This window comes from Leptonychotes weddellii, chromosome 13 (genome assembly GCF_054177405.1).
Source record: "Leptonychotes weddellii isolate Sample4059 chromosome 13, ASM5417740v2, whole genome shotgun sequence".
Classification (NCBI taxonomy): domain Eukaryota; kingdom Metazoa; phylum Chordata; class Mammalia; order Carnivora; family Phocidae; genus Leptonychotes; species Leptonychotes weddellii.
In genome coordinates, this window is record NC_138381.1 from 43,448,523 (window position 1) to 43,476,392 (window position 27,870).

The window sequence follows — 27,870 nt, forward strand, 5'->3', positions numbered from 1 at the left end:
CACAGCTTAGCCTAGCCTACCTCAAACGTGCTCAGAACACTTACATTAGCCAATAGTTGGGCAAAATCAGCTGACACAGAGCCTGTTTTATAATAAAGCATTGAATAGCTCATGTAATTTATTGAATGCTGTACTGAAAGTAAGAAACAGAATGGTTGTCCAGAACGGTTGCGAGCATATCAGTTGTTTACCCACACGATGGTGTGGCTGACTGGGCGGATGCAGCTGTCACTGCCCAGCATCACGTGGAAGGATGGTACCTGCACATTGCTAGCCCTGGAAAAGATCAAAATTCAAAATTCCACGTGCAGGTCCTACTGAACGCATATCACTTTCACACCATCATAAAGTCAAAAAATCGCAAGTCAAAACATTTTAAGTCAGGGACCGTCTGCAGTTGTTCTAAGCCACTGGATTTTAAGGTGATCTATTAGGCATCAACAAACAACAACAATACCCAGAATCTTGTCTCTTCTTATTCATCAATATGACTGATAAATATCACCTACTATTTGCATGTTCCATTCTTAAATGCCTCGAGTGAACGTTAGAAGTGAAATACAGAAAACACTCTTCCCAATTAGGGTGAGGAAGTTTTTACTTCAAGACACTTCTCAGAAATTGAGATTTTAGAAAGTGACTTTTGTATTTCGAATATTTTTCTATGAAGTTAATGTCTTTAAGATAAATTAAGTCAGTCTCTTCTTACTTTTTCTTTTCTGGCTCTTGCTCATGGGTAAGTATCTAGGGAAAAGAAAAATTTGATCTCGTGAGTTTCATGCCCTGTTTTTCACTCTTGCCAAAATTCTCTGTCAACTTCATTCCAAGTCAAAAAAAGAAAAAAAAGTTCTTGTGAATATGCCTTCTGCCACGGCACCAAGAACAGTGACAGAAAGAACAATTCTATAAAAATAGATTTCTGCATTCTGTATCTATGTGGATCCACACAGTTAGATACTCTTTTTGTAGCTATCTTATGAGTCATAGTTTTCCTCTGAAAGCAACTTTTTGACCATTTGTGATCCTCCTTTGCAAGCATAGCCTTAGCCTCATTTTCTTCCCCCTCAGCTTGGTGTTATATTTTATATTTCTTTCTTTCATTCTTTATGTACTTTTTATAGGTCAGTCTTTGAAGGAAGCTTTCCCCCTTATCTCTCGGGTGGGGAAAGTGTGGTTTACCTTGAAACAAAGAGTTTCTTTAAAAATTATCATCAAGCATTGGAAATTCCACTAACATGATAAGCAAAAAGAAAAAAAAATGGAAAGAAACAGCAACAAAAACTAGTTTTTCAGTTGTTGAGATGGCTGCAGAGTAGTCAAGCCTTGTTTAAATCAGTGCTGCTCAAACTGTGGTCTGTGGATCGGTGCCATTCCACGAACTGTTTGTAATGAAAAAGTACAAAAATTGAGAGTGTTTATAAACTTTTTAGCAATTTGATATTGCCATGACATCCAACTATGCGATCATTTTTCTTATAACCCAGTTTTATTGTACATTATGAAATATTGGTCAACAATGGATTAAAAAAATTTTTAATGGTCTTTCTTCACAGATAGCTAAAGATGCACTAGTCTAAATGACCTCTCCAAATGACCTTACAACCTAATGCCTAAAACAGTGCAGGACCCAGAGTGGGCAGTCAAAAAACATTTGTTGATTGGTTGATTGTTACTTGATGGATAATTTCTAAGTCTCTGATTCTCCAATATCATGTTGTCTTTACCCTTCTCTCAACTGTACATACAACAAATATAAAGAGTCAAATTTTCACAATCTTTTTTAAAAGGGCATGAAACAACCTGCCTAATTCTCTTCGCTTAGTATGAGTAATAATTGCACCCAGGTTTAGAGAACTCAAAAGAAATGACACATAGCTGAAGTTAAAATTAGCTTTCACTTATTCTATAATAGTACCTACCCGATTTAGCCGCCTTTGAGCAGAGAGATGAGTGTAAGGTGTTGAACTCAATGTAAGGACTAAATCCATGACTCATTCATTCTGGAGACGAACTGCATCATTGGGTTATATCAGATGAAACCCACTCCTTACACTTAGAACAGGAAGGCAGACTCCTTGAAGTTAGGTAGGTTCGCAATTGCTCTCTACCCTAGAGAACATTTAGGAGCTCAGCCTTCGGATTAAGGAGGCCTGGATGTGTAGCAGGTATTACATCCTGAATTCCTTTCCTGTGGCCGGTCAGCCTCAGGGCAGTCTTGCTGCTGGCTTTGCAGTCCCATTAATTGGGCTATTGCCTTTTTCCTGTGTGGTTTTAGGCCAGCCAGTTTGTCTTTATGTGTTTGGATCCCTCATCTGGAAAACAAAAACGAAACGAGGACAAGGACATCATAAAGGTTAAAGGACACAATGTATGTGAACACGTCTGCTGCAGGGTTGGAATGAGCCCCAGCTGGTGCTCATTATCATTGCCCTTCACCTTGTCCCTGCTCCCTGACCAAGCTTCTACCACGCAGTGTACTAGCATTAAACCCCTAGGCGGTAGAGTTACAGACATGGGGTTAAGTCCCAGGTCCCCCATCTACTACCTTCTGTGACCTTGTGACTTTGGGAAAATTAAATAACCTCTCTCGGTCTCAGTTTCTTCATCTGAAAAATTTTACCCTTGGTGTGAGCTTTGTGAATGTTGAATGAAGTCATCATTATAAAGGGTCCAATGCAATGCCAGCTCATAGTATGCCTCCAATTATCTAGCTATTGTTATTTTTATGCCCTGTTTTAGAAATAGTCTTGACGCATTGTGTCTGAATTTCTGTCCAGGGTCCTTCCTGGGATCTTGGTTTCTCAGAACCTGGAAACCTTCCTTGCTCTTGCCATCAAATGCCAGTCCTGAGCAATTGCATTTCTGCTTCTACCTGCTGCTCACTTTTTACCTTGCCAGAGCCCCAGGGTCTTAGAGGGCCTTTTCAGGACTTCTGTAGAAGCTCTCACTGCCCTAAGATCCTCTAGTTAGCTGGTCTACCTTGCCCACCACCTACTCAATTCCCCCAGCCCTGCAGGACACTGTACCAGCCTCCAGGCTTCTTCGCTTTCTGTAGAGAGCTTGATGGATCCCAACCCCTCAGTGAGCCTGACTAGCCCCGGGAATGAGCCAGAGTAGACTCTGGACCACCTGCTGAGCCCCAGCTCTGACAGGACTTACTATGGAAAAACTCAGGGCATTGATCCCATCCTGGGCTGGGCATATCACTGTGGTATTATAATGCTGGTACCAGAGGAAAGGCAGATGTTCTAAGAACAATTTTGTCTAGAAATTGTGTTTGATTGTGACTCTTCCCAGTGCTTTTGCTTACATTTCTCTTTCTAATGAAATCACTTGGACTTCTCCCCCATATCCTTCCACTTTCTGCTTGTGGTTCCTTCTTCAGTCCCATTTCATTTGTTGTGGGAACTGAGAATCCTACACCTACACAAAATGCCCCAAACCTGGAAGTGTTTGAATGAAGGGCTGTGATCTAAGCTTAGCTTGATCTGCACCTCTTGGGGAGTGGGGAATGGGAGGGGACATTGTGTGTACAAGGACAAGGTTCCTCATTCAACGTCATAATTCCAGAGCACCGCCCCCCACACACACATTCACACATATACATACATGGAGCACCAGCTAATTTAAAATACATACAAACACACACAAAGATGGAGTCACAGACACTTAGCAGTAATTTTCAGGACCCTCAGGTTTTTTCCAGCCCCATGTTGGGACCAGTGATGATAGGTCTTTGGGGGGTGGGTGGGGAGGCTCTGTTTTCAGTGAAGCCCTGATGGTGGCCCTCATGGGACAATAGGATAATGTCCTTTATTGTTGCCGGTTCAGTGGCCTCCCTTACAAACTAGTAGCACGTGCCTTAGATTCCTGAATAAAAGAACCACACACACATAGACTCCAAATCTCATGAAAGAAAAGAGCAGCAGAAGCTTTGGTTCTATATCTGAGAAGCTTGTGGATCCTCAGATAATCTGTGACCATTCATTCATTCATTCATTCATTCAAAAATATTCAGTGAGTACCTACTATGTGCTAGGCCTGGACATGACATGACTGGGAAGAGAATGAGGCAAACACGGTTTCTGATTCCATGTGGCTCCCACTGTAATGTTCAGTCTCACTGAAGTTCCTGTAAGCCATCCCACCTCTCAGTTGTAAGAAGCCCACCAGGAACCCTCGCTGAAATAATGAACCTCCTGCCACACTTGAGATTTGCACAATTTTTAAGATACAGTTGGGCACATGACATCTAATGGCCAAACAAGGGCCCCCAAAGCCAAATGTGAATAAAATCATTATATTCTGCATTTTCAACTGTGGAGGGAAGGAATCTGTTTTTCTCACAAACAAAATTAAATTTGAAGTCCATTCTCACTCCCATGTAAGGCTGTGAGAGAATGTCCATAGCATGGGAGCTTTCTAGTCCCATTTTCCCTATGGACTGAACTCAGCTTTTTTTGGCTTCTCTTAATGGCTTTGGTGCAATTCAAGATTAAGTGAAACAAGTGCCAACTTTGCAAATAATTTGGAACTAAGTCTGTGTGTATGTGTCTGCTACACTTTTGCCCTGTATGGGTTTAGCAAGTGGGTAATAAAATGTAAGGAGTCAGCGTAGGGACATTAAAAGAGAACGCTCTCACACGGCCCCTCCTCAACCCCAGTGGAATGCTAAAAGCAGCTCCAGTTAGGATGCACCTCTTCTGGGCGCATCCATAATAGAAGCTTTTATTCCCCCAGGGCCAGATCAGTGAGAGGGTACTTTCCAATCATTAACCCAACTGTCTTTAAATAAATGTTAGATGCCGAGGAAGCTGGGAGAGACACAATCATGCTAAGCTTCCAAATGAAAATCCAACACTTCAGGCAAAAATCTAGGCATCTGGCTAGGAGGTGAAAGCTGCGGGGCTGGCTTTTCTACCACAGTGCTTGGTCCACTGAGTCACAGATGAGGCTCCCAGAAATCCTGCCATGTAGAGCTCACGGTTCACCACAAATTTTAACTCATGCAGCTGCAAGTATTTGATGGAACTGTGCCAAAGGCAACTGGCCCCCAAGAAAGCATCGTCAAACCCTATTGTGGAAGTGAGGGAAACCTAACATTTTGTTACATCACTACAATGAATAATAAATGCAAAATTACTAGAGTATACCAAAAAGCAAAGTATAAAAAAGGCCTGGGTGGCCCTCGGTTTCTCAGGGGAAAGTGGGGCCATTTTGCAAAGTTCCTCTATGTCAGCATGGCCCTCCTCTCTTTGGGGAAAAGAAGTACAGTGGAATCTTCGTACAAAGACAAGCCAGGACCAGGACTCCAAGCGCCACTTGACCTGAGGCAACATTCGGATGCCTCACGCAGAAGGAGAGAGAGCTCGCTTCAGCAAGCATGCGGAGCCAACTTTATTAATTCATCAATGAACACTAGAAAAATTTTAGCAAATGAGATCCCAAAGAACATTCTTTTCAGAAAATATGATAAAGAAAAATAGATTGTCAAAGGAGGAATCTCTTAAGAAATGGATTCAGAGGAAATATAGTTAAATCAACAGCATTATCTACGATACACTAATTACAATGAAAAGACCCTGCAAAGTAGGGCGCCTGGGTGGCTCAGTTGGTTAAGCGACTGCCTTCGGCTCAGGTCATGATCCTGGAGTCCCTGGATCGAGTCCCGCATCGGGCTCCCTGCTCGGCAGGGAGTCTGTTTCTCCCTCTGACCCTCCCCCCTCTCATGTGCTCTCTCTCATTCTCTCTCTCCCAAATAAATAAATAAAATCTTTAAAATAAAAAAAATTAAAAAAAAAAGACCCTGCAAAGTAGATACAGCATACCAACAGCATCCCTGGCATCCTTTAATATCAGACTCAACATTTTTTTTAAAGATCTATTTACTTATTTTAGAGGGAGGGAGAGAGAGAGAGAGCGAGTGAGCAGGAGGGAGGGGCAGAAGAAGGGGGAGAGAGCCCCAAGGAGACCCCGAGCTAAGCCCAGAGCCTAATGCAGGGCTTGATTTCAAGACCGAGATCACTACCTGAGCTGAAACCAAGAGTTGGTCATTTAACCAACTGAGCACCCAGGCACCCCCAGACTCAACATTTTAAAAATTATTTTCACCAGTAAGAATGGCATTAATTTTTCCCTTTTTTTATTAAGGTATAATTGACATAGCATTATATTAATTTCAGGTGTTCAATGTCATGAATCAATGTTTGTATATATTGCAAAATGATTACCACATCTGTCCAGTTAACCTTCATCACCATACATAGTTACAAATCTTTTTTCTCCTGATGAGAACTTTGAAGATCCACTTTCCTAGGTACTTTCAAATATGCAGTACAGTATTATTAACTAGAGCCATCACACGGTACATTACATCCCCATGACTTATTCATTTTATAACTGGAAATTTGTACCTTTTGACCTACCTCACCCATTTTACCCACCCCCCACTGCAGGCAACCACCAATCTGTTCTCTGTGTCTATGACCTTGGGTGTTGCTTGTTTGGTTTGGTTCGGTTGGTTTTTAGATTTTGCATATAAGTGGGATCATACAGTATTTATCTTTTTCTGCCTGATTTATTTCACTTAGAACAATGCCCTCAAGCTTCATTCATGTTGTTACAAATGGCAAGATTTCATTCTTCTTTATGGATGAGTAATAGTCCAGTGTGTGTGTACGTGTGTTTGTGTGTGTGTGTGTGTGTCATATGTTCCTTATCCATTTACCCACTCATGGACATTTAGGTGGTCTCCATGTCTTGGCTATTATAAATAATGCTGCAATGAACATGGGGGTGCATGTATGTTTCCAACTTAGTGTTTTGATTTCCTTCAGATGAATACCAGAAGTGGAATTGCTGGAGCATATGGTAGTTCTATTTTTAATTTTTTGATGAACCACCATATTGTTTTTCACAGAGGCTTCTCCAATTTACATTCCCACCAACAGTGAGCAAGGGTTATCTTTTTTCCACATCCTTGCTAACACTTATTATTTCTTGTCTTTTTGATCATAGCCATTCTAATAGGTGTGAAGTGATATCTCATTGTGGTTTTCACTTGCATTTCCCTGATGATTAGTGATGTTGAGCATCTTCTCATGTACTTGTTGGCCATCTCTATGTCTTTGGAAAAATGTCTATTCAGATGTTCAGCCCATTTTTTAACCAGATTATTTGGTTTTTGCTTTGAGTTGCATGAGTTCTTTATATATTTTGGATATTAATGGATTAATGGATAAATCTTTCTGTTTATTCTCCCTTCTCCTAGTCTCCATGTCAAATAAGACAAGCTAATGGGTTCTGTTATAATCGTCATTCAATTTAGAGTAACGATGCACCACAATGTTCAAAAGTCACTTTGTTTTTTTGCAGTTTGGTTTTTATTGTTGTCACTACTGATGGTGTCGTTCTAACTTCCCTTGGTCTTCTCCGAAACACACCCAGCTCAATCCCAGGACAAGCACCATGGTCTTAGGCACATCCCACCTGGATGTGTTGGGACAAAAATTGTGTACTTATGTCTTGGAGTAATTCTGCTTTTCCCTTCCCAGGGTTCATAAGCAAAAAGTTCAAGAACATAAAATTCATAAAGCCAACTATGGGCAGTACTTGGGGTCCACAAATACTCCCTCTGCCCCACTGTGTAACAATGTCTCCCTCCTCCTGATGACCAAGGTCAATGACCTTGATCACTGCCAAGATGGTGACTCATCTTTTCACCTGCTGCCCCTATACACATGTGCCCATCATGCCAGCACTGGGGAGGCCAATGGTAGAGGATGGTTGATGTCAACTGGTCAAGTCATTTTGTCTTTGGTCATTTAGCACCTCTCTTGTGGTGAATGCTCTTCACTGAGAATTAGGATGCAATGCAAAACTCTTCACATTTTCTGCCTACTCCAATACGTTCACCCACAGGCCTCTACCCCAGAGCTTCTTCTTCCCCATCTTCCAATCTAACTCCTTCCTAGGACCTGAGCACAGGTCAAGCCGTTCCCCTCTGCCCATGAGTCATATATAGTCTAACCTTTTGTCACTTCTCTCCATACAAAGTGGATGACCACATCTTTCAGCTGAAGTTCTGTTTTTGCAACCACCGTCAAGTCTTAAGTGGGACTGTTGTGCAGCCACCATCCATTTTCAGCTTACACCCATATCCATCCCCCCATTGTAACAGGAAAGCCACTAACCAAGCCCCAGCTCTTCCCTTCTCCATCGGGTTGTCTAAGGGCTTGCCACAAAGAGCAAGTGCGAACTGGAAGAGAGGTGCTGGTGACCTGCTCATGCAGGCTTGCTTGTGCCCTCTGACCCTGCTCAGACTTGACCCCAGAGAGGCCACTCTCTTCTCATGGTGGATTGTTTCTGGGTCCACCAACCTTATGACAGAACCTAGTTCAGAATGGGAAGTTCTGGCCATGTGGCCACTTGATGTCCACGGTCAAGCACTCTGTCTATCAGGGCTCCGTAGCATCCTGCCATGGGTTCTTCCTGGGCTCTGTCTACCCCCTGGCTGTGTGGGTAGTCTCCCATTTAAGTTCATGTCAGGCTTCCGAACTATTATAAGAGGAGAGTTCTAATTCCTAGTTCTACTGTTGTTTACATGATTTAACCTCACATTTAAGCTAACTCTGCTCCAGGTACCCGCTGGAGAATAAACCTCAAACTGAGCCACTTGATGACTCAAGGAGAACGGTACTTAGACAGGACCACCCAAGGGTCAGGAATCCACCTATTCTCCTGAAAGCCAGCCCAGCAGATGTTGTCCATAAACTGCACTATTTTGAGTTTTCCTGAAGTCCTTTCATGTTAGGTTGTCAGTTTACATAAAGGAATGTCCCCAAAACAGCTCCATGAAATTCACCGATGCATTTGCCATTAAGATGTTATTGAGGAACAGAAAGTTAAAAATAGAACTACCCTATGATCCAGTAATTGCACTACTAGGTATTTACCCAAAGGATACAAAAATACAGATTCAAAGGGGTTTATGCACCCTTATGTTTGTAGCAGCAATGTCCACAATAGCCAAACTGTGGAAAGAGCCAGGTGTCCATCAACTGATGAACAGATAAAGAAGATGTGGTATGTATACACAATGGAATATTACTCAGCCATCAAAAAAATGAAATCTTGCCATTTGCAATGAGGCGGATGGAGTTAGAGTATATTATGCTAAGCAAAACAAGTCAGTCAAAGAAAGACAAATACCATACGATTTCACTCACATATGGAATTTAAGAAACAAAACAGATGAACATAGGGGGAGGGGGAAAGAGAGAGAGAGAGAGAAGGAGGGAAACAAACCATAAGAGGCTCTTAGAGAACAAACTGAAGGTTGCTAGAGGATGGTGGGTGGGGGGATGGACTAGATGGGGAATGGGCATTAACGAGGGCACTTGTTATGACGAGCACTGGGTGTTATATGTAAGTGACAAATCACTGAATTCTACTCCTGGAACCAATATTGCACTATGTTAACTAACTAGAATTTAAATAAAAATTTGAAGGAAAAAAAAAGATTATTGAGGAAACTGTGCATTGTTCTATATGGTTTCATTTTTCTCTACTATAGCGGGCCTTCTGTCATGCAACCGGAGCGTTTTGATCTTAGGGACACTGGTGATCCTGTCCCTCTCCTGCATTGGTTGCTAAAAAGCTTAGAGCCAAGTGCGTGTCCTTCCTGCTTCCATTTTTATGTTTTCCCTCATTCATGGCTTTCTGTTATCTTTCCTATTTTCAATTTTCTCCATCCCATTTTTAAATTTTTTATTTTATTTTTACCATTCTATTCTATATATTTATTTAAGAGAATTTGAATATTGTCTGGCAGGAGTATAAAAAAAGCAAACAGATACATAGAAAGCTTAGTGCATATAAAGTCTGCTTACACAGAATCATTGGGAGCTTTGAGAAAAATCTCAAATAATAATTTAACCAGCCTGAATGGAAGTATAAAATTGGCATAGCATTTCTGAAAAGGAATTTGTACTTAGGTATTAGCAGCTTTCACAATTATTTCATATGTTATGGCTCTGGAATTCCAGAAATGTGTCCTAAGGAAATAATAAGAAATGTGGATAAAACTTAGGTACAAAATAATTATTAGCACTATTTTTAATAACAAAAACTAAAAGGAATTTATACCAAGAGAAAGGTCACAACAGGAGAAAAGACTTAAAGATGTTATAATAGGAGAAAGACTAAATAAACCACAGTATAGCCAATTTTAAATGCAGGATTTTCAAAGACTTTTTAATGCCAGAGGATAATGCCCACATGATCATGTTTAATAATTTTTTAAAAAGCAGAGTACACATAATTCCAGTTATGTTACTACATGCTTAAGAAAAGATCAGGGGTGTATTTAACCCCGATGACTCTGGGAAATTGTATTACAGGTCATTGTTGTCTTTTGCTTTTTTCTCTTCTTTTTGTATTCTGGATTGATAATCAGAAAAAAAATTCATCTGACTAGGCTAAAATTTCCACCTCAAGAAATTTATTGAGTAGACAGGCAAGGATATTGTCTATCAATGGCAAAAATCAAAATCTATGTCTATCACTTGGATTTAGTTATAGGTTGGGATATTGGCTATCAACAGCAGGGAAAATGCCTATCAAAAGTAATCAAAACCTATGTGTATCACTTGGATACATTGCTCCAGCCCCTTCTCACAACTCCCTGTCAGCAATTCATGTACTTTGAGGGATATTATCTGTAACCTTAAAGTTGTAAAATGCAGAATCAGAAACTTCATTCCGACATTTACTCAAATATTTGCGTACAAACCCAGTAAGACAGCATGGTGGAAAGAGGAGCTCTATTCCCTTTGCCTGGGTTCAAATACCACTTCCTACTTCCAGTCCTTGTGATCATGAATAAGTTTTGCATCCACCCTGAGTCTCAATTTCATCATCAATAATAGCTTTCACAGGAGGTTGGAATAAGAATAAATCAGTGACACATTCAAAATGCTAGCACATAATGAGCATTAATCAATGTGGGTGAAGTTCCTGACCCCCTGTCCCCCACCCCTTGTCTCCATTCTCACCCTGTATCAGAATACTTGCAACAGAAAGTGGCTTACAATCTTAAAAACAAACAAACAACAAAACAATATATAGGCACACAGGCATGTCTATACTACATGACATAATGATGTAATCAGATGCTTGCATCTACTTATAACGGTTTTACAGAATATAATATTAAATGTTTTTCTCATTTACATTTGGCATTTCAAAATAAGGGCTAAGTATATTGGGCATAAATATATATCACGAAGGCATATATATGATAAATGCACATACCTAATATGATATATATGCCATGGGTGGAGACTAATAAAAATGTATTGATGACTCAAAAAAAAAAAAAAAAACCCAAAACCAAACCAAAACAGCAACAACAAAAGAAAGTGTCTTACACAGCAAGAAATCCAGGGGTAGGGCAGCCCCCTTTTGTCAACATAGACCTTAGTGACACCATCTGTTTGCCCTGCTACCCTCAGGGAATAGCTTCCCTCATGGTCACAAGGTGGCTGCAGCATTCCAGGCATCATATCCATACAGGACAGTGCCCCAAGGAAGAGAGGACCTTCTCCAGGGTATCTCTCTTGGAAGTAAGGAAATCTTTCTTAGCAGCCCCCAGCACACCTCCTCTCATGTCTCAGAGGTCAGGATTTGTCACATGCCCACACCTAACCCAGGCACTACCACTAGCTTAGATCAGAGAGCTTTGGACAGAAAAGGGGGCTGGGCTCCCCTGAAGCATATCGTAAGGTGGAGTCTGGTAGATGCCTGAGCAAAATTAGTGTTCTGATAGGGAAAAGGAAAGGGGTCATGGATGCTGGGGCACATTATTCAACGCTCTGCTACACTCTGCACTGCATGAAGCCTCGTCTAGTGTAAATTCCAAGAGATGAGACTGAGCTAACCAGCTGGGAGATGGGGGAGGGGAGGAACACAGGGAATGTAGAAAGCAAGTTGTCCAGAGCAGACTCCATCGGGGTGAAGGGGCCTGATCACAAAAGAAAGGAGGGAGAGGGCTCAGGAGACCTGTCTAACCTACTTCACGGTTCTGTCTAGAGCAAGTTCTGCAGGCGCATAAACTGGGACAGGTGCCACATCAAGAGCAAATGCAGGATAGTCTGCACTGGCGTGAATAGAAGGTGACAACAAATATGGTCTCACTGGAGATGAACACTGATGTCTGGGCGTGTGAATCACGGAGGCCTGTGGAGAGGAGTGGTGCGACTTCTGAGCGTGGAGATATGGAGAGCACAATCCCTTGAATCTTCTATTGAACAATTCCTAAACGTTGGCCACCCACTGTGAACTAGCCCCTGAAGAAAATAAAAGATATAGTAGAAGACCCCGGCGCGGGGAGGGGTCTGGCTTCGAAGAATTTAAACTCTGCTGGAGGAGTCAAAAGGAACCAAAGTGGAGTCTAGAGCAACATCGGACGCTACGGGAGCTCAGCAAAGCTGGAAGAGAGATGGCTGAGGGGCCGGGCGCCGGAGGGGGGCTTGAGCTGGGAGCAACCCCGGGAGGGTCAGGGTCTGAGTTAGGGCAGACGGAAGTGGAGGGAGAGAAAAGAGCCATAGGGATGGGAGGGAGGGTGATAACAAGGAGAATCTCTGACAAGTATGGAGACACTCTAGTGGGTTATGAGAAATTATTGGATAGAGAGAGTAGGGCCATGGAGATTTAATTTCATGTATTAGGCCTGTTAAGTTTTGGAGGGGACCTCTTTCGATGGAGTCGCCTGGTGGTGATTATGAGGGTATTGTTCTGCTTGGGGGCTTTATTGTGAAAATGAACTTAGCAAGGCGTGTGAGCTGATCTACAGGCACATTCTTTCCTGTGACTTCGACAAGAATCCCATCAGCAGCCTGGCCAGGGACTCACTGCCAAAACCAGCTTCGAGCAGCAAGTGTGGTAGTGGAAAGGAAACAGGCTTTGGACCCAGACAGACTTCATGAAAGGTCTAGCGCTATCACTCATTAGCAAATTACTTCATCGCTCAAAACCTTAGTTTTTCCAGCTGTGCAATGGGCATAATACCTACCCCACAGACAGGACTCAAAATACATTCTCTTCCCTCCTTTTGCTTAACAAAACTATTAAAGCAAAACCTCCTGTGCTCAATCTTACATAATAGTGTTGCATGGCAACTTCAAAACTGTCTCATCCATAAACACCTAAGGCGGGGAAAAGTTTCGAGTCTTTCTTGATTTAAAAACTTGAAATTTTCTATCAAATTTTGGAATGTTTTTATTTTAAAATTAAGCAGAAAGCGGGGCACCTGGGTGGCTCAGTCAGTTAAGCGGCCAACTCTTGGTTTCAGCTCAGGTCATGATCTCAGGGTGGTGAGATGGAGCCCCACGTTGGGCTCCGTTATCAGTGCAGAGTCTGCTTGAGATTCTCTGCCTCTACTTCTCCCTCTGCCCCTACCCCTGCTTGTGCGCTCTTTCTCTCTTTCTCAAATAAATAAATAAATAAAGTATTTAAAACAAATTAAGCACAAAGTAATATGATTTATCTATAACAGGTAAACATTTTTATTTCATCCTGAACTTTTGTTTTATTTTTCTACTTTCGAATTAAATATTCCTTACCAATTGAACTGAGAAGAGAGAAAGAGGCACAGAGGTGAGGGGAGAATGAGTAGATTCTTACAGTGTGAGCATGTGAGACATCTACTTTTACTTTAGCATTTGAATTTTCTAAAAAGGCTATTATTGCCTTTTATACTTTAAAAACAATATTTTTTAAAGGTTTTATTTATTTATTTGACAGAAACACAGCTAAAGAGGGAAAACAAGCAGGGGGAGTGGGAGAGGGAGAAGCAGGCCTCCCACTGAGCAGGGAGCCCCATGTGGGGCTTGATCCCAGTGGGATCATGACCTGAGCTGAAGGCAGACGCTTAACGACTGAACCACCCAGGCACCCCTAAAAATAATATATTTTTAACTTAAAAAAATGTGATTCTCCTGCTTTTACTTCCCCCAAACCAACCCTGGGCAAGCAGCAAGGCAGTATGCATGAGGGAGTGAACAGCTCCTGAGATACTCCAGCTGTTCAGCAAAAGGCCCAAAAGGAATGGCGACTGGTGTAACCAAAAGGAGGGGGCCATGAGTAACATTCCCAATTTTGCCCTTCACCTTCAAAAAGGAAAATACCACATATCACTCATTCAATCAAAAGGCTTGTTTCCCAGCTCTTTCCCAGGAGGAAAACAAAACAAAAAATACATTATTAGAAAAGAAAAGGAAGAGAAAGAAAAGAAAACCTAAAACGACATAAATAAAAGTGAAAACTATTTGGAAGGGTGGTGTGAGGATGGGTGAATTTTTTTCTCCTGTTTCATCTACATCATCAATGTCTGCTGTAATGAAGGTTGGGAGTCCTCTGATGCAGACCATGCTCTTTTGGAAGATGTGTGAGGTGTGGGATGGGGGTAGGTGTGTAGTGTGTATACGGGGATGTGAGTGTGGGAGTATTACGTGTGAATCTGTGTGTGTGTACAGGAATGCGGATGTGCATGGAATGTGTGTACGAGAGAGCGTGGGCGCGTGCTGGGGAGTGTGGACCGCTTGTGTGTGGAACGTGAAGAATGTGCGCAGTGTGGCGTGTACCCTGGTGTGTGTGAGACTGCGGATGTGGACGTGCGAGCAGTGCGAAGTGTTGGTGTGTGCGTGCAGAGTGCGCGCGGTGCCAGCGGAGTAGAGCGTGTGCGGGCTGGGGGCGGGGCGAGCGCGGACAGGTGCGGCGCCCCGCGCAGCCGGCCCTCGCCCCAGCGCCCCCGGCGGCCCCGCCTCCGCCCCGCGCCCGCCCCGCCCCCGGTGGTCCCGACCCCGCCTTCCCCGCGTGGCCCCGTCTGAGGCTGGAGCGCGCGGCGCCGGAGGCCTCCCCACTGCGGAACCCGGCGGGGAGGGGAGAGCGGCCTGGGGCGGGCGCCCCGCGCCGGAAGCGTGCCGGTCGCGCTGGGGTGGCCGCGGACATGTGGAAGATGTCCTTCAAGGTGAGCGCCCCGGGCTCCGGGAGGGAATGCCGGGCCGGGCGGCAGACATGCGGCGGCGGGCCCGCACCTGCGGAACTCCCGGGGTCGCCGCCGCCGGCGCCGCGGGGCCCGCAGTGTGGAGTGAGCGCTGCCCTGGGTGCTGGCGGGGGACGGGAGGAAGCGACCGGGCTGGGATGGCTGCTGTGGTTTGTGGTTTGGTTGTGTGGGCTTTGCTTGAAAGGCTTTCGGTACTTACGGCCGCAGGTCCGGGGAGCCCGCCGCGGGGCGAAGGGGCGGCAGGGACTGTCGCCAGGGTAACGGGCGGGGGCGGGGCGGGGAAGAAGCCCGCGGTCTGCGCTGTCCTGCGGCCGTGCTCCGGGAGAGACCCGGGCTGCGGCACCGATTCCCGATTCTGCGTCCTCGTTTCGGAATGCTAGCGGCACCACTGTCGCCTCCTCTCCAGAGCACTTTTCGGACGCCGAAGCTGAGTGCCCAGCAGAGTGCAGCTGCAGCTGCAGCTGATTACCAGGCTGCAGGGTCCAAAGGAGTCTTGTCTTAAAAGAGTTTAAAGTCATCCCATTGAATCTTCACATTTTAGTATGAAAGTGATGATCCTTGATTTGCCTCTATTGGAAGGTCTTAATACAAATAATTAAAATGTATTGAGCACGTAAAATGTGCCTGACTCTGAGCCAAGGGCATCTGGGCGCATCTTCTGAATCCTCAGGAAGATCCATGAAATGGTACGTTCGTGTGTGTCTCTCCTTTTTTTTTTATTTTTTATTTTTTTAAAGCAAGAAGACTAAAACATGGTGGAGTTAAGTAATTCATCACTGTCTTGCAGCCAGTACGTGAATGGTGTTAACATTGAAACCTTAATGTGTCTGGCTTCCGTCTCTTACAGTAGCTCATGTAAACAGAGGGATGATATGTTGAGATTTGCATGTTAGAAGGATCTCTGGCCACAGTTTGGAGAAGGCAGTGGAACTGGGGTCATCTTGTTAAGTGGTAGGGACTAGGGAACAGGGGTCTGGAATGGAAGGAAGTAAACAAATGTGAGTGACTTAAAAAATTTTTAATCTATGGAATTCTGTAACTGATGTTATTCCCTGAGTTAGGGAAGGCTAGAGAGGTAAAGATATAATGTTTGTTTGGGACATGTAAAGTTTAAGGATGGATGGAAGTCCAGGTAGAGATGTTGATTAGACAGATCTACAAACTGGGAACCCCGGGAGTGTAGTCTAGGCGGGAGATAGAGATGAGATGTAGGAGTGAGCAGTGTTGAGTGGTAATTAAACCCATGAGAATGAATGCAGTTGCCCTGTGACACTATGTACAAGTGGAAAACAGAGGACTGAAGACAAAATCTTGAGAATGAACAGAATAAGAGAAGCCCATTGAGAAAACTGAAGAGCAGCCAGCGATGTATGAGAACAATCTGAAGCGTGTGCTGATATTTAAGCCAAGGATCTCTAATCCTTTGATAAAGATGGGGAGGAACTCAAAGATAAATACTACAGAGAATTCAAGCTGGGAATTGAGAAGTGTCCATTGTATTTAGTAACAAACGGCCACTGCTGACCTTGCTCAGAGCAGTTTCAGTGAAGTGCTGGCTTCAGAAGCCTGATTGCAACAGCTTCAAAAGAGAGTGGGTGGCAACCACCAGTGTCCAGAGCTGTTTCAAAAAATTCTGCAAGAAACAGTGGCCGCAGCAAGGATTTGGAGCAGGCCAACGGTTTGTTTGCTTTAAAATGGTAGAGACTTGACCATCTTTAAATGATGACAAATATCTCAGCAATAAAAAGACAAATAACCCAATTTAGAAATGGGCAAAGGAGATGAATAGACATTTCTCCCAAGAAAATATACAAATGGCCAATAAGCACCTGAAAATATGCTCAACACCTTTAGTCATCAGGGAAAGGCAAATCAAAACCCTAATGAGACACCACTTCACACCCACTAGGATGACTATAATCAATAAGACAGACGGTGTCAGGTGTTGGCAAGGATGTGAAGAAATTCAAGTCTTCATACCTTGCTGTTTAGGAATGTAAAATAATGCAGTCATATTAGGAAACAGTCTGGTGGTTACCATATGACCCAGCAATTCCACTCCTACATATATACCCAAAAGAAATGAAAACACCTGTTTACACAAAAACTTGTACACAAATGTTCATTTTGTTATTCATAATAGCCAAAAAGTGGAAACAACCCAAGTGTCCATCATTTGTTTATCATTGATAATAAACAAAATGTATGTATTAGCTTGAGCTGCCATAACAAAATACTATAGACTGGGCAGCTTAAACAGCAGGCATTTAATTTCTCACAGTTCTAGAGGTTGGGAAGTCCAAGATCAAGGTGCCAGCAGATTCAGTCTGGTGAGAGCTCTCTTCCTGGCTTGTAAACAGCCACATTCTTACTGGATCCTCATAAGGAGAAAGGAATCTCTGGTGTCTCTTCCTTTTCTTGTAAGAACACCGATCTCATCATGGGGACTGTACCCTCTTGATCTCATCTAACCTAATTACCTGCCAAAGACCTCACCTCCAAATACTATCACATTGGGAATTAGGGCTTCAACATGAGTTTGGGGGGGGGACACAAATCTTCAGTCCATACCATGGTGTATCCACACAATGGAATATCATTCAAAAGAAGGAAGCTCTGAAACATGCTACAATGTGGATGAACCTTGATAGTATTATGTTGAGTAAAAGAAGCCAGACCCAAATGATGCCATTTATATGAAATGTTCAGAATAGGCAAATCCATAGAGATAGAAAGCAGATTCTTGGTTGCCTAGAGCTAGGGAAGAATCGGGGGATGGGGAGCAATTGTTAATAGGTATGAGATGATGAAAATGTTTTGGAATTGTGACAGTTATGCAGCCTTAGGAATACACTAAAAACCACTGAATTATATGCTTTAAAAGGGTGAACTTTATATGTAAATCAGAATCTCAATAAATAAGTATTTGAAATGATAGGGAGACTTGATAGAGGGGATGACTGAGCTGAGTGAGGAAGCACGGAGGAGGTGGGCGAGGCAGAGCGTGTGAGCGGGCTTTCATTAGTTGTAGGGGTTCCCACTAGACAGGTGGGGAGGAAACCCTCTTTCATTGGGGTTAGGGGAAAGGAGGTGCGGTTGAGCAATGGTATCTACATTTTATAAAAGTGAAGGCCAGGATGAGATCAGAATTTGGGGTGGGTAGGAAAGAAGGTGTCAGAATTTGCCATCAAGAAAGGAGAATGACCAGGAGGTGACAGCTAGTAGGTGAGGTGAGGCACAGGACAAGCTGGTGGGATGGCCTGAGTCGTGTATACTTGACCGGAAGGGCAGCGTCTCAAAGACAAGTGAGGAGAGCCTAACCGTATTTTCCACTCCAGGGCTGATGTGGGAGAAGGTCCAGCCCCCACCAGCTGGGAGGTGCCGGGGAGCTCACAGCTCTGAGCCAGGTTAAGGACGGGAAGTTGATTTTCCATGAAGCAGACTTCCAAACAGCACACAGGGAAGGCCTGAGGACAAAGGGAGCAGAGACGCAGGCCCGTTGACTGAGCCTCCACTAACCCTAGCTAGCATACTATCAAACATATCAAAAGGTACCCACAGCCCAAGATAATAGACTTTTTATTGTACATTTTTGGAAAGGTTTTTATTACATTGCTATTAAAACGATTTAGCCATGAATACCATTTAATTTATATTGGCCCATGATTTTTCTGCAACTTTCATATATAGTAATTCTTGTGCAGGGAGAAAATCAGACCTACAAATTATTTTCATGTGCCATCAATATTTTATGAATATCAAATTCAGCGGTGAATTGACAAAGACGATACATTTTGTAACTATTTTATTCATTCACTTTGATTTTAGAGCCATAGATTAACTTTATTTTCACAGGCCTCTGAAAGTCGCATAGGCCCTCTTACCTGATACCAAAGCCGCTTTTAAAAAGCCCTGGCATTGTTGGCTGAGTCTGTGGGAGAATAAACAGCCTCTTATTGATGACTGAGAGTCACCGCATGTAGGGCTGTTTGCTTCTGAGCCACACGGACCCCTTTGTAGCTACTTCTCCTTGCTCCATTAAGCAATCAGCAATCACTGGTATGCCTCCAGTAAACCAGGAAACTTCCTCTTCCAAAATTGGCAAGTCCTCATTTGTTCTGGTTGGGAAAACAGACACGTTTGTTAGAATTATTTTTAAAGTAAAAGCAAACTCAGTAAAAGCAGACGCAGGTCTGAGCCTTTTTGTGGAATAAAGGTCACGCATTTCAGTACACTGACTTGTGACTCTCAACAGCTGTTTCAGGACTTACTCTTCAGGCCTGAGGTTGCCAAAAGTCTAACACAATGAGGAAGGAGACTCTTAACGTGGTGAAGGAGGTCACCACAGTAGAGGAAACATTGCTAGAGGAAGAACAATGCCTGTATCTTTCTTGAGCACATTTTCCCTAAGAGGACAAAGGGCTCAATACCATGTTTCACCTTGGTGACAGAAACTGCTCATGGCTGGGCTAAAAGTAGGGGAACTTGTATTTTCCAACCTTGCTCTGAAAGTGCATAAATTATCTCATAATTGGCTTCAATTCACCAGTCAGCTAAAATTATTTGAATTACAGGAAAATAAATTTACAAAGCCACATATGTTTTTCAACAGCTTTATTGAAATACAGATCACATACCATATAACTCACCCATGGAAAATGTTCATTTCAGTGGTTTTTGGTATATTCAGAGTTGTGCAACCATCAGCACAATCAATTTTAGGATATTTTAATCATCCCCCCAAATAAATCACATTGCCATTAGCAGTCACTCTCTATCCCCCACCCAGCTTTAGATAACTGCTACTGTACTTTCTATCTCTATAGAAATGCCTATTTTTTTTGAGAGAGAGAGAGAGAATGAGTGAGAGAGAGAGCACCAGAGTGGGGAGGGTCAGAGGGAGAAGCAGACTCCCCGCCGAGCAGGGAACCCAATGCAGGACTCGATCCCAGGACTCCAGGACCAAGACCCAAGCCGAAGGCAGTCGTCCAACCAACTGAGCCACCCTGGCACCCCTAGATATGCCTGTTCTTGACATATATGTCTTAAACAGACTTTCCAGATGGTCTCGAGTTCTGAGTTTGGAAATGCTGGTGTTAAATGATCCTACCTCTAAGGCAGAATGCTTGGGGTAAATCACTCACTTTTTCAGTCTCCTCTCACCTTCAGAAGTGTAACAATACTGACAACATAGGGATTAGGCTTCTCTAATGTTTATCAAGCATTCTGAAATTTTCAAGTACTTAGCATGAAGGGGACAATGGATTAGAATAGCCAGTAACAGGGCTCCTGGATGGCTCAGGTGGTTAAGCATCTGACTCTTAGTTTTGGCTCACGCCATGGTCTCAAGGTCCTGAGATCAAGCCCCATGTCGGGCTCCGCACTCAGCACAGAGTCTGCTTGTCCTTCTCTCTCTGCTCCTACCCCTGCCCTCACTCTCTCACTCTCTCAAATAAATAAATTCAAAAATCTTAAAAAAAAAAAAAAAAAAGAATAGCCAGTGACATCTCAAAAGTGTCCTTCTGCACATGGCTTCTCAGTCCTGCATTCTATCCTTATTTAATGTGGCCTCTAACATCAAAAATTCATTACTCATGTTCTCTTGATTGAATTAGTAAGTACACAATCAAAACCCACAGTATTCTAAACCCTTTTAAAACTAACCTGGGTGGCTCAGTCGGTTGAGCGTCTGCCTTTGGCTCAGGTCATGATCCCAGGATCCTGGGATCGAGTCCCGCATTGGGCTCCCTGCTCTGTGGGCTCCCTCTCCTCCCCACTTGTGCTCTCTCTCTCACTATCTCTGTCTCTCTCTCTCAAATAAATAAAATCTAAAAAAACAAAAAAACAAAACTAATGGTTTAAATCTCTCCCCCTCTTAGCTTTTAATCAGAATTCCAGTTCTGTACAAGTAACAGTTTCCCTTCTGTGTTTCCTCTCCCCTTCCTTCCTGTAACGAATTGCTGGTAGTGTAATAATGAGCAGTGTATAAGCCAAAATCCTGGCAGTAAAGGGGAGAAAAAGAGAAGAAAATATGGCATATGTAGAAGTTTACACTGTTTTTCTCCCAAGAAATGAGATATAAGACCTCAGACTCTGGACTCGGAGTTGGGTTTGAATGCTGGTTCTATTACTTCCTAACTCTATGACCTTGAGTGATTCATTCGTGCCTCAGTTAACTCATCTTAAGAATGGGAATAATATGGGTGCTTGGGTGGCTCAGTCGGTTAAGCATCTGCCTTCAGCTCAGGTCATGAAACCAGGGTCCTGGGATCGAGCCCCACGTCAGGCTCCCTGCTCCGCGGGAAGCCTGCTTCTTCTCCCTCTCCCTCTAACCCTTCCCCTGCTTGTGCTCTTGAGCGCTCTCTCTCAAATAAATAAAGCTTAAAAAAAAAAAAAAGAATGGGAATAATAAAAACACCTATGTCGTGAGGCTATTCTGGAAATTAATGCATCAGAGCAATGAAAGTGCTTAGCACGCCCGATACAGAGCGAGATCTCAGCGTTGGCTGGTGTTGCTGTTTCTCATAATATCGTGACTAACAAGCCTACCTGAGGGAGGCTCACTGGCCTCATTGTAGAGATCAGAAAAATCAAGAAAGAAGTTAAAGAGTAAAGCATTTCCACGTGCATCATCTTCAAAGGCTAAAGGGCTTGCCCCTGTTTCACTCTTAGCACTTACGATGATGTGCAAATTGTACCCGGAAGAGGATTGGAAGTTATCCAGGCAACATGGGGTGTATCAACCCCAAAGAGAAGGAAGGTCAGGGGCCTTTCCGTCTTGGCAGGAGACGAGCTTGGAATGAGGATAGGAAGGAGGCCATCGGGCTCAGTGCTGCCTTATTCCTTGGTGTCTACAGAATTCCTCAAGGCCGAACTGTGGGATGGCTACGAGGGCAGCCCCGAGCACCAGACTGCCTGGATCTGAAGCCTGCCTGTCCTCTGTCCCTTACCTCACCTGTGCAGCGGCATAGTGACAGTGCCCACCTCACTGAGCTCTGATGGGGATTCAGTGAGGTAGTATGCAGAGCAGATACCAAGGTACAGAACAAGCACTTAGTATTAGCGCAAGATACCTGCCCTGCCCTGTGTCTGCCGCTGCGTGATAGAGCAATTACCCACGTTTAATGATAGTCGTTTCCCCCTGGAAGCCCCTTAGGCACTGAAAGTCCGTGCGTTCACAGCCGAACTCATCCCTTCTTCCCAAAGCCTGCCCCTCTTAAAGAGTTTCCCACTCTCGGGAATGGCACCACCTCAACCAGGCACTCAAACCAGAAACCCGGGAGTCAGACCAGGCTCCTTCTCCCACCTTCTCCTGCATATACAGTTGCAGACCAAAACTGTTTAGTTTGGTTCCTTAAAATTTCTCCAGTCTGTCTCATCCTTCAGCCCCACAATTGTTGCTTGAGCTCGGGCCCTCATCTTCTCTTGCCCTGTCTATACGATAGTCCCCTAACCCTTGTAGACACCGACCTCAGTCCGGCTCCAGGCATCAATCCATTCTCCCTGAGGCTGCCACAGGGACCTTTCTAAAACACAAAACCAATAGTATCTCCCCACCTTATAACCCTTCCTTGGCTCCCCAGTGCCCAGGCAAACCCCATAGCATGGCACAGCAGATCCTTTGGGATCTGGCCCTGCCTGCTTTCAGCCCCACAGTGTCCCTTGACCTCTTTCCACTCCCATCCTTCAATCCAGCCCTTCTGAGCTCATGACAGTTCCCAGAATGCTGTGACGAGCCTCCATGTCTTTGCTTCACTGCCCCGTCTGCCTGGGATGCTCCTTACCCAGTTTCCTGCTCATCTTTTGAGACTCTTCTCGAGAATTCCTTATCTTTGAAGCCATTCCTGGCTACACCCCCCCCTCCCCCAATATAGGCTTGGCCATTCTCTGCTCTCACAAGTAATCCGCATTCCTGTTCTAGCACCTGTAATTAACTTCTGATGCCTATTGGCATGACTTACTTTCCTCCTGGGCCATAAAGCCATTAGAGCAGAAATCAAGGTTGACTCGTACTTCTTGTCCTAGGCCCTGGCCAGTACCACTGTCCCTATTACAGGCCAGTGACCAGGCAAGTGAATTTCCAAGAGCTGTGAGGACTGCGCATTTATAGCTAGCATTTCTTTCTTTTTTTTTTTTTAAAGATTTTATTTATTTATTTGACAGAGAGACAGCCAGAGAGAGAACATAAGCAGGATAAGTGGGAGAGAAGCAGGCTTCCCGCTGAGCAGGGAGCCCGATGCGGGGCTCTATCCCAGGACCCTGGGATCATGACCTGAGCCGAAGGCAGACACTTAACGACTGAGCCACCCAGGCGCCCCTATAGCTAGCATTTCTTGAGTGTTCACCATCAAACTGAGTTGACATGTATTCTGTCCTTTAATTCTCTAACAGCACATGGCAGAGGTACTACTCCTGGCATTATTTATTTATTTTTTTTTTTAAAGATTTTATTTATTTATTTGACAGAGAAACACAGTGAGCGAGGGAACACAAGCAGAGGGAGTGGGAGAGGGAGAAGCAGGCTCCCCGCTGAGCAGGGAGCCCGATGCGGGGCTCGATCCCAGGACCCTGAGATCATGACCCGAGCCGAAGGCAGACACTTAACAACTGAGCCACCCAGGCGCCCCTACCCCTGGCATTATTATGCCCATTTTACTGGGACAGAGAGCAGTTAACCTGCCAGAGTCAAAGAGCTGAGAAGTAGCAGGCTTAGGACTGGAACTCAGCTCTTTCTTACCCCAAATCAACTCTCTTGCCTCCACCTCCCAGTAAATCAGGCACTTGAGGGAGAATGAAATCTGTACGTCTTTTCACAAAGTTCAGTTTCTAAAACCTTGTGGGAAACCAGGAAATCTAGCCCTGACAGGAGAGAAAGCCCCGAAGCCATCCTCAAGGCAGGAGAGCTTATTATGACAAAGGAGTTTGTGGTTTCCAGATGGTTTTTTGAAAATAATTTGGGGTTAAAGAGAAACAACAAAATCACTAAAAATGATTTACAATTTATTACTCTCAAGTCTTCATGTTTCAGGAAAAGCCAACAGAGCTGTTCCGTGGTGATACTAAATTCTCTTCCTAATTCACCCTTCAGACTTCATTTTGGCCTTGTGCAATCTCCCTACTGAAAGGGCATTGTTTCGTGATTTCTGATACAAGTCAGACCTGCCTGGCCGTCGCTTCAGCCAGTCACCCGACAGCTGTAATAGGGGGCCCAGCCCAGTACAAACCCGCCAACCCTGGGTATGAACATCACCATTGCCTTTTGGCCTGAAAACTCCTGGGACCATAATATTTACGCCTTTGGGGAAAGCAAATTGTTCATCTGGAATTTGAGGGGATTTTTGTTTTCCTCCTACTGGAGCCAGGAAACTATTCAAAGTATGTTTGCAACCTGCTTAGCACTCCCCACTTGGCCACGCTCTCCTCCGAGAACACGAGAGCACTAAGCCGTGGGTGAGCTGAAGGGCAGCAGAAAAGAAATCCTCATACCAACAGATGCCCCCTTCACTCTCACTGAGCTTTCACTTTAGATGGCTCTGTGGACAGGCGCCTGGCTGGCTCAGGGAGTAGAGCATGAGACTCTTGATCTCGGGGTTGTGAGTTTGAGCCCTGCACTGGGTGTGGACATTACTTAAAAATTAAAAAAAAAAAAATGTTAATCTTTAGATGGCTCCTTGTTGTGGGTGACATTGTTTTGTTTTCTTTTTAACTTTGCATAGGTAGGTAAGACATTGAATTTAATGCCTTATCAGTATACTTAAAAGACATATCGTTTAAAAGGGCCTTGGGGTCAGATAGGTGTTTTAAGCCCACCCAAAACATGCTTTTGTTAAACAATTTGAACGCTAGAAATTTCCTGAGACCAGCAAAATTCTTTATAGTACCAATACTCGATTTAATTTTGCCTGCTGATTCTAACTTTGTAAAGAAAAGTGGACAGAGGGGGAGAAGCTAGCATCTGTAAGCATTTATGATGTGCTGGGTACCGTATTTGCCAATTAGCTTACATCATTTAATCCTTACCAGAAACTTCAAGGCAGGTAGTATAAGACTCACCAAAGCCAAGTCATTTGCCCAGGGCTGGGGTTGAAACCCAGAGCTGTCTGGTTCCAGAGCCTCCCCGTCACCCTCACCCTCCCCTGTCACAGACTGTCGTCTATAGATCCAAATTGATGTGTTTTAGGAAAGGCAGCTGTACTGCAGTCAATTCTGCCACTCTGATTCTTTTTTTTTTTTTTAAGATTTTATTTATTTGTGAGAGAGAGATTGAGAGAGAGCATGAGAGGAGGAGGGTCAGAGGGAGAAGCAGACCCCCTGCTGAGCAGGGAGCCCGATGTGGGACTCGATCCCGGGACTCCAGGATCATGACCTGAGCCGAAGGCAGCCGCTTAACCAACTGAGCCACCCAGGCGCCCCTGCCACTCTGATTCTCGAAGAACTGTTTGCCAGCTCTATTCCTTCCATAGGATGGTTTCCACATTAACTTTGCAACTTTAAAATGACGCAGCCGTGGAAAGAAGGATCCATATGAGGACACGTGAACAGTGTTTTCTGCCCAGAGTTCCTCATTTTTAACTGAATCCTCTGGCAAGTTTCCAGCAAAGGAAATTAGATGGAGGGGAGGGGAGGCCTTGACCCAGAAAGCTGGAATCAGGTAGAAAGTTGAGGGCATAGAAAAAATGTGTGTTGGGGAGGTCAGAATCGGGAGAGATTTCTCTCTGCTTAGAGGTGAAGAGGGATTTGGGAACGTTTCAGGGAGGAAATAGCATTTAAGCAGAGCCTTGGCCTTGAAGGATGGGGGAGCACTCCTTTCAAGCAAAAGGAAACTGTGAACAAAGACACAGAGGCAGGAAAGGGAGAACATTGGTGGAAAATAAGGTATTAATAGTGCTATATTATCAACAGCACTGCTTTTCATAACGGCACTCCGGTATCTGGTATAAAACAGAATGTGTTCCATGACCAAGTATATCACAATCATCTGTTGCTGGAGGAGCAGCAGTCTTTCCATGCTCCGACACATCTGGAAATTCTGCTTTTTGAGTGGCATATATTTGCGTAGAGGCGGTCACATTAACTGATGTCAAGTTTAAGATCCTGTCTCATTTTGCTTCTGCAGAAGGAAACTCCACTTGCCAACGCCGCATTCTGGGCAGCAAGAAGAGGCAACCTGGCTCTGCTCAGGCTGTTGTTGAACAGCGGTCGGGTGGATGTGGACTGCAGGGACAGTGTACGGATGGATTCTTTCGGTATATGCATGCCAAGGGCACGCCATTTCCCCTGCCGGCATGAGAACAGCTCCTGAATACATTTCCCTGTACAGTGCTTATCTACTCTTTCTGTATGCCTGCTTTATCCTTTTAAAAAGTCCAAGGTACCCTGGTGAATGTAAAAACTTTTGGGGGGCTGGAGGGGGCGCCTGGGTGGCTCAGTTGGTTAAGGGTCCAACTCTTGATTTCTGCTCAGGTCGTGATTTCACTGTGTGAGATCGACCCCCGAGTTAGACTCTGTGCTCAGTGGGGAGTCTGCTCGGGATTCTTTCCCTCTGCCTCTCCCCCTCCACTCACACACACTTGTACACACATGCATGCTGTCTCCTCTCTCAAATAAACATTAAAAAAAATTAAAAACATATTAGGGAAACCATTACATGCATAAAACGGAAGGCAGCCACAATAAGGAAAGAGGCACTTCACTGGGAATTACAATTAGCAAATTCCAAGAAGGAAAGTGTTTTTAGTCAGAGAATTCAAACCAACTGCTTCCATGGAAAGTGGAGATAATTCAGAGCAGAAGAGGACTGCCATGAATGTGTAAGTTGGGTTTTTCTATAAGGATACGAGAACTGAGAATGGAAGCCACCACCCAGCCTCTTACCTTTCACTATCGTTGCAAACATCAGTACACGCACTGGCAAGTGAGGGGTCTAAAAATAAATACTCCTGCCCACTGGCAGGCATCCTTTGGGGAGCCCTCCCCCGCAGAGAGAATCAGTGATTTGTCTGTACTCAGCAGGATGATGCATCTCTGGGGATCAGGAAGACCTCAAATGAGAGAGAGACAACAGAAATACTTTGATTTTAGGAATAAAAATGTTTTCAAGGGAGCCTTATTCTTTTCCAAACAGCGGGATGTGCCATTTCCAGCTTTTATTGCACAAATTTGGTAAGTGAGATCAGCCGCCCGCCTGAGATATCCAGGTTTGTTCGCTTTGCCCACTGGGGGCATCGGTGAGCAGTGTCTTGGGTTTGCACCTCCAGATCCACCCAGACCCTTCTTCAGTTTGCTCTGTGTCACAGAGCGCTGCTGCTGCCAACTCCCAGTCCAACATTGCTCTTGTAATGGCACAGTTTTATACATCACCACACTTTCTTCCAGCCATCCAGTGTGACTATGCTCCTTTCGCTGGGGCCCAGGCTGATAGGAGGTCAGGCATCTATGAACTGGCCATCCCAGTCTTACGTGGGTCTCCTCAGCAGCCGTGGGCCACACTGGAGTAGGAGTGCTGGTTTTCCCTGTGGCCTCACCCCCTGATTGCACTGATGACCATTTTTCCTCTTTTTCTTGAAGTCACCCTTTCTCAGCCACCCCTATAAATCTTTCCTGACTTTCAGTTTCCTAGGGGCCGCCTCACAGTGCCACACACATCTGCCCCCCAGATAGTAAGTACCCCGTACGCTCAGCCTTCCCAGCGCCCTTTCCTCCTCAATGTGACCTGCTACCTTCTTTTTTTTTTTTTTTTTTTTTTGGGATTTTTTTTTTTATTCTTATGTTAATCCCCATACATTACATCATTAGTTCTAGATGAA

At 44.3% G+C, this 27,870-nt stretch overlaps 1 protein-coding gene and 1 long non-coding RNA gene across 11 annotated transcripts in view; one reads left to right on the top strand and one right to left on the bottom strand.

The window, feature by feature from the left end:
* Window positions 1–107: 107 nt before the first annotated feature.
* Window positions 108–15,417, bottom strand: LOC115941390 (uncharacterized). 2 transcript variants are annotated; one of them, XR_014139655.1, is made up of 3 exons: window positions 15,264–15,417; window positions 1,920–2,312; window positions 108–276 (listed from the first exon to the last, which is right to left on the bottom strand). It is a non-coding gene; the product is annotated as an uncharacterized LOC115941390 (long non-coding RNA). The 2 variants fall into 2 exon arrangements; XR_004076143.2 differs by lacking the exon at window positions 108–276 and adding an exon at window positions 883–1,379 and having other exon boundaries at window positions 15,264–15,414.
* ANKRD29 (ankyrin repeat domain 29) overlaps window positions 14,884–27,870 on the top strand; it is a 55,075-nt gene continuing 42,088 nt past the window's right edge. For 2 of the 9 annotated variants that reach the window (XR_014139654.1, XM_081801483.1), the window contains exon 1: window positions 25,558–26,291. Coding sequence is in view for 8 of the 9 variants with exons in the window: in XM_081801483.1 (XP_081657609.1) it covers window positions 26,142–26,291 (150 nt within the window). In the remaining variant the exon portion in view is untranslated. Of the gene's footprint in view, window positions 15,029–15,627; window positions 15,751–25,554; window positions 26,311–27,870 lie in introns of those variants that run through there. The other 7 variants (XM_081801486.1, XM_031029512.2, XM_081801488.1 and 4 more) reach the window with 7 other exon arrangements.